This window comes from Haliotis rufescens, unplaced genomic scaffold (genome assembly GCF_023055435.1).
Source record: "Haliotis rufescens isolate VD_foot unplaced genomic scaffold, xgHalRufe1.0.p SCAF_64, whole genome shotgun sequence".
Taxonomy (NCBI): domain Eukaryota; kingdom Metazoa; phylum Mollusca; class Gastropoda; order Lepetellida; family Haliotidae; genus Haliotis; species Haliotis rufescens.
In genome coordinates this window covers 1,483,753-1,491,513 of record NW_025964355.1, presented here as the reverse complement: position 1 = coordinate 1,491,513, position 7,761 = coordinate 1,483,753, and the positions used below count along the sequence as shown (strand labels likewise).

General features: G+C 45.2%; 1 protein-coding gene across 1 annotated transcript; it reads left to right on the top strand.

The window, feature by feature from the left end:
* The first annotated feature begins 3,683 nt into the window (after positions 1–3,683).
* LOC125375966 (mucin-2-like) lies at positions 3,684–7,535 on the top strand. The gene is made up of 3 exons (XM_048387068.1): positions 3,684–3,689; positions 3,953–5,669; positions 5,830–7,535. The coding sequence occupies exons 1-3, from the start codon at positions 3,684–3,686 to the stop codon at positions 7,533–7,535; spliced, it is 3,429 nt and encodes a 1,142-aa protein (XP_048243025.1).
* The last annotated feature ends 226 nt before the right edge of the window (positions 7,536–7,761 follow it).

The following is a 7,761-nucleotide window of genomic DNA, read 5'->3' as shown; positions in this document are numbered from 1 at the left end:
GTAGAATAGGTCTTCAGCAACCCAGGCTTGCCGTAAAATGTGACTATGCTTGTCGTAAGAGGCGTCTAACGGGATCGGGTGGTCAGACTAGCTGACTTGTTGACGCACATCCTCGTATCCTGTGTGGATCGATGCGCATGATGTCAATCACTTGATTGTCTGGCCCAGCCTCGATTATTTACAGACCGCCGTCACATAGCTTGAATAGTGGTGAGTGCGGCGTTAAACAACAAACACACAAACAAACAAAAAGAGGACTTATGGTATACTTTATCGAAATTATAAGCAACAGTTGAGTGAAAAAGCACTCTACTTCATCTTGCTTATTTTTCTTTATACAATATTATTCCAATAATGTATTACAGCGTCTTCTATTTATTTAATTTTAATTTTTATCATAAGTTTAGATGCGCATGATGTGGGAGTGCGTCTTCTATTTATTACGTATGAAAATATTGTCACGACTTAACTCCCTGTTTCTGTTATTGCTGTTCTTTAGCCTACTTCGCTTCACAATGTTTTTTCCCCTGTTCAATAAGATATATCACGCTATGTTATTTTTTCACATCCATCCGTACTCGTCATTGCAATTAGCAAATATTTATATTTCACAAATCTCTCGTCCATATTCTTTTCAAGGACGCGTTTCATAACATGATCGTCTTTCCTATGCTGGAATGTGGTAAGATCTGCCGTTATTATTAAGCTATTGAATGTACACTCGCGAAATCAAATAACACACTTTTATTACCAATTTGTGAACTATTCTGCTTTAATATGTTTATTCCTTCAATATTTAACCATAGTAAAGTTTGACAAAGAGATATCCCACTCGGGGTGACAAAAGAAATCTCCCAGTCCGTGATGGTATGTATAGATCGAATCAAGATAGCCAGATTAATGACCACGTGACCCCTACTTAGCAGCCTGTGCGTGACACACCATACATGGTAAGAGTGGTTTTAGCTTATGGTAATGACAAAAATATTTCAAATATTCATACGCACTTGACAGGTATAGCGAGGTCGCACACCGGGTATTAGGAGACTATTAGGCTCTCATCTCGCGGCACATTGGTGAAGGCGAATTTTGTCGCCGGAGGGCTGGCCTTCGGGATGTCACGTGACTCCTTGAATTAGTCTAGACTGTTTCGCGTTTACAGGAAATAGATATATTTAATGATACTGATATTAAATGCAAAATTATAATATAGTTCAATGAAAACGGTGGGTGATTGGAAGGGTTTTTTTAAGCTCGGGGTGTGATTCGACGGCATTTTCGTGTGTACATACGTAGTGAATGTTGGTTATGTTCTGTTTTAACGTTGGTAGATATTGGGTCAAGTTTGCAGGACGTTTACCGTATTCTCTTTAATAACAAAATGAGATTAAAACCCAATAGGGTAGAAGTTCAAGCCGGATATGAGTGACTCATTTTGAAAATGTGATACCTTTTCGCGAACAACGGGTGTCATCACTGATTTACAGTTATCCATTCAATGGCGTTTGTTGCGTCTTATGGTCGAAACTGGTTATTCTCTGGCGTTAATCTCTGGCGTTGACGTTGACGATATATATCTATCATAAATTAGATTCACAATTTATTGCACCTATACCTTGCACGCTCTTGAGTTTTTACCAAAAGTAGTACGATGCTCAAGTGAAATGAGCGTTTCATGGTATAAATTAATGTCAAGGTTCAAAACACGATTAACATTTACAACGTCACGAAACGTTGCATTAAAGAAGTTTCGGTCACGCGAATCAGACAATAGTTTCGTATTGACACTTTTTTATCAGACATTTTATGAGACATTAATTTCAGATGGATAGTTTTTTTGCCAAATCATTTGTTAAACTGACATTGGCCTCGCTTTTTTCTTGTGCATGTTCCTCAGTCATAAAAGCATTCGTATGACGTAATGAATGCGGGTTCAACGCTGCGACGCTGGGTAGATTTGACTGTCATGTGAACTGAGGTGGCTTTGACAATCAATTACCAGATGATACCCCGGCCCCCTTCACAGGTCTCCCCCGCCCCCTGAATTAGGGTTGAGCCATAGGAGTCTGTCTACAAATATTTGTCTCCCTTGTTAACGTGAAGATCACAAAGGAATACGGCAAACGAAAACAAGCAGCGCCGTGATGAATATACTGCCACCCGGGGTAGTTTACAAAACAAGTGTCGTTGAGTGCTCAACGATCACTTAGGGGTGGTGGAATCCGCCCGGTCCAAGCGATCCGGTTCTCGGGTTTGTATTTCCCGGATTATATTACACGTTCCCCCCGAAGAGCCTGACGGGTTGCGGGTCGCGTCAATTATTAGAGTGTTGAGAAAATATTGAATGAGAAATCTTATATATATTTAAACTCTCGAATCAATGTTTTTCCATCGGTTGATGGGCCTATGAATTTTCAGGGAAATTAGGCACTGCGATGACAAATTGGATTAAGGTGACGCTGGCATTATAGAATGGGGAAGCTAACAATGGCATAATTAAATTTAAATCTTTTGACACTAATCTTGCAAATGATAGCTCCCCGTCAATTTCCTGGGTCTAAACATGAATAGGACATGTCTGGGAGACAAAGATAAGATTTCAGAAGAACATGGACGTCATTCTGGAAGAGCCTAGAGAAGCCAACACCGAGGCATTGTATATGTCAGCTCAACGTATCAACACTCACAGACGCAAAGGTGTATCCTTACTCCACTAATCTCCATACTTTACCCAACATTATCTATCCACCTCGTCCGTACGGGAGATGTGTGGGGCCATAAAAGTTATTTTATGTGATGTTCAAAGCCTACCTACATATGCACATCGTCGGATTATTTTAAAATTACACCAGGCATGTTTTGAATATCCGTGATTTTTAATACGCAACACACGAAAATGTAATTACTTTTTGTGTCAGTGCTTCGAAAATGTTTAGTATGTTTTATAGACTGTTTCTGAAAGTACTTTCGTTTCTACCCGTGAAGATCCGGGTCTTCAGCAACAATGCTTGTGGGAAGAGTTAACCAAAAGGATCGGATGGTTGCTAGTATGTCAACGTACCCTGACCGCGTGGATTATTGCCCACAATATCAAACACTGGATCGTCTGGTACAGCTGAAGATTCCGGGATAGAATAGAGCTTGCCGTAAAAGGCGACTATGCTTGTCGTAAGAGGCGACTAACGGGGTCGGGTGTTCAGGCTCGCTGACTTGGTTGATAGATGTCATCGTATCCCAATTGCGTGGATCTATGCTTATGATGCCCATCACTGGATTGTCTGGTCCAGACTCGATTATTTACAGACCGCCGTCATACAGCTGGAATATTGCTGAATGCGGCGTAACAACCAACAAACAAACACAACTTTCGTTTCCTTCTCTTTATATGTAGGTATATGCATCATCTGGTTGACAGACAAGAAGCATGATATTTCTCAATGTGTCCAATTAAATAGATCAGTCAAACACGTTTGATCATTCAACGGACAGAATTATTTTGGTTTGGTGTTTAGATAGATTTATTGTTCACAGTTTAAATTATATACGTGGAGCTGCGTGCAAGCAGTTTCCTGAACTGATATCACCCATAGACGTGTATCGAACGATCGATATATGAATCTCTACACTACCCAAAAGAAGTTACAGAACACCCGAGTTTTGCATCTGGCTATAGTCAATCTGCCATGGCTGTGGGTACTGCAACACAACGTCTTCCAGTAGTGGTGTTCTTTAACTTGTTTTGAGTAGTATATAAACCTCAACTACACTGCGGTTATGAACCAAAACATGTACTGCATGTTGTTCACGCATAGTTATGTTTAAACATGATATTTTCAGATATGTTTCTGTGATTCTGAATTTCTTTCTTGTTAATAATAGGCTGTCAGGTATATTGTATCCTGCATCGACGATTCTATGCCGTGTTATCATCAGCTACTAAACCCTCTGACAGATCCCTATTACCAACATCCCCAGTGCCAACATCCCCAGACCTAACATCCTCACTACCAACATCCCCACTACCAACATCCTCACTACCAACATCCTCACTACCAATATCCCCACTACCAACATCCTCACTACTAACATCCTCACTATCAACATCCCCACTACCAACATCCCCACTACCAACATCCCCACTTCTAACATCCCCACTACCAACATCCTCACTACTAACATCCCCACTACTCACATCCCCACTACCAAAATCCTCACTACCAACATCCCCACTACCAACATCCCCACTACTAACATCCCCATTACCAACATCCTCACTACCAACATCCCCACTACTAACATCCTCACTACTAACATCCCCACTACCAACATCCTCACTACAAGCACCCCCATTACCAACATCCTCACTACCAACATCCCTACTACCAAAATCCTCACTACCAACATCCCCACTACCAACATCCCCACTACCAACATCCCTATTACCAACATCCTCACTACCAACATCCCCACTGCCAAAATCCTCACTACCAACATCCTCACTACTAACATCCCCATTATCAACATCCCCACTACCAACATCCCCACTACCAACATCCTCACTACAAACATCCTCACTACTAACATCCCCACTATCAACATCCCCACTACCAACATCCCCACTACCAAAATCCTCACTACCAACATCCCCACTACCAACATCCCCACTACTAACATCCCCATTACCAACATCCTCACTACCAACATCCCCACTACTAACATCCTCACTACTAACATCCCCACTACCAACATCCTCACTACAAGCACCCCCATTACCAACATCCTCACTACCAACATCCCTACTACCAAAATCCTCACTACCAACATCCCCACTACCAACATCCCCACTACCAACATCCCTATTACCAACATCCTCACTACCAACATCCCCACTGCCAAAATCCTCACTACCAACATCCTCACTACTAACATCCCCATTATCAACATCCCCACTACCAACATCCCCACTACCAACATCCTCACTACAAACATCCTCACTACTAACATCCCCACTATCAACATCCCCACTACCAACATCCTCACTACCAACATCCTCACTACCAATATCCCCACTACCAACATCCTCACTATCGACATCCCCACTACCAACATCCCCACTACCAACATCCCCACTACCAACATCCTCACTACTAACATCCCCACTACTAACATCCTCACTACTAACACCCCCACTACCAACATCCCCATTACCAACATCCTCACTACCAACATCCCCACTACCAACGTCCTCACTACCAACATCCCAACTACCAACATCCCCTGTCCAAACATCCCCAGTACCAACATCCACAGACCTAACATCCTCACTACCAGCATCCCCTTTCCCAACATCCCCACTACCAACATCCCCTGTCCCAACATCCCCAGTACCAACATCCCTAGACCTAACATCCTCACTACCAGCATCCCCAGTGCCAACATCCCCAGTACAAACATACCCACTACAAACATCCCCAGTACCAACATCACCACTACAAACATCCCCAGTACCAACATCCCCAGTACCAACATCCTCACTATCAACATCCCCTGTCCCAACATCCCCACTACCAACATCCACTGTCCCAACATCCCCAGTACCAACATCCCCAGTACCAACATCCCTAGTACCAACATCCCTAGTACCAGCATCACCTGTCCCAACATCCCCAGTACCAACATCCTTACAATAAACATCCTCACTACCAACATCCCCACTACCGACCCCCCCCCCCCCCCCCCCCCCCCCCACCACCACCACCAAGATCCCACTACCGATATCCCCAGTACCATCATCCCTAGTACCAGCATCACCTGTCCCAACATCCCCAGTACCAACATCCTTACTATCAACATCCTCACTACCAACTACCAACATCCCCACTACAGACACCCCCCCCCCCCCCCCCACCCCCCCCTACCAAGATCCCACTACCAATATCCCCAGTACCATCATCCCTAGTACCAACATCCCTAGCACCAACATCCCCTGTCCCAACATCCTTACGACCAACATCCTCACTACCAACAACCCCACTACCAACATCCTCACTACCAACATCCTCACTACCAACATCCCCACTACCAACATCCTCACTACCAGCATCCCTACTACCAACATCCTCACTACCAACATCCCCACTACCAACATCCTCACTACCAACATCCTCACTACCAACATCCTCACTACCAGCATCCCCACTACCAACATCCCTAGTACCACATCCCCAGACCTAACATCCCCACTACCAGCATCCCCTGTCCGAACATCCCCAGTACCAACATCCTCACTACCAACATCCCCACTACCAACATCCTCACTACCGACATCCCCGATACCGTCATCCCCACTACTCACATCCCCACTACCAACATCCCCTGTCCCAACATCCCCAGTACCAACATCCCCACTACTCACATCCCCACAACCAACATCCTCACTACCAACATCCCCACTACCAACATCCTCACTACCGACATCCCCACTACCGACATCCCCACTACCAACATCCCCTGTCCCAACATCCCCAGTACCAACATCCCGCATACTCACATCCCCACAACCAACATCCTCACTACTCACATCCCCACTACCAACATCCTCACTACCGACATCCCCACTACCGACATCCCCACTACCAACATCCCCTGTCCCAACATCCCCAGTACCAACATCCCGCATACTCACATCCCCAGTACCAACATCCCCACTACTCACATCCCCACAACCAACATCCTCACTACCAACATCCCCACTACCAACATCCCCACTACCAACATCCTCACTACCAACATCCCCACTACCAACATCTCACTACCAACATCCCCACTACCAACATCCTCACTACCAACATCCCCTGTCCGAACATCCCCACTACCAACATCCTCACTACCAACATCCTCACTACAACATCCTCACTACCAACATCCCCACTACCAACAACCCCACTACCAACATCCCAAGTACCAACATCCCCACTACTCACATCCCCACTACCAAAATCCTCACTACCAACATCCCCACTACCAACATCCTCACTACCAACATCCTCACTACCAACATCCTCACTACCAGCATCCCCACTACCAACATCCTCACTACCAACTTTCCCACTACCAACATCCTCATTACCAACATCCCCACTACCAACATCCTCACTACCAACATCTCCACTACCAACATCCTCACTACCAACAACCCCACTACCAACATCCTCACTAAAAACATCCCACTACCAACATCCTCACTACCAGCATCCCCATCACTAACATCCCCACTACCAACATCCTCACTACCGACATCTTCACTACGAACATCCACACTACCAACATCCCCACTACCAACATCCCTGTCCCAACATCCTCACTACCAACATCCTCACTACTCACATCCCCACCACCAACATCCTCACTACCAACATCCTCACTACCAACATCCTCACTACCAACATCCTCACTACCAACAACCCCACTACCAACATCCTCACTACAAACATCCCCACTACCAACATCCTCACTACCAGCATCCCCAGCACTAACATCCCCACTACTCACATCCCCACTACCGACATCCCCACTACCAACATCCTCACTACGAACACCCCCACTACCAACATCCCCACTACCAACATCCCCGCTATCAACATCCCCAGTACGAACATACCCATTGTCAACATCCCTAGTACCAACATCCCACTACTAACATCCCCTGTACCAACATCCCCAGTGCCAACATCCCTAATACCAACATTCCCACTACCGACA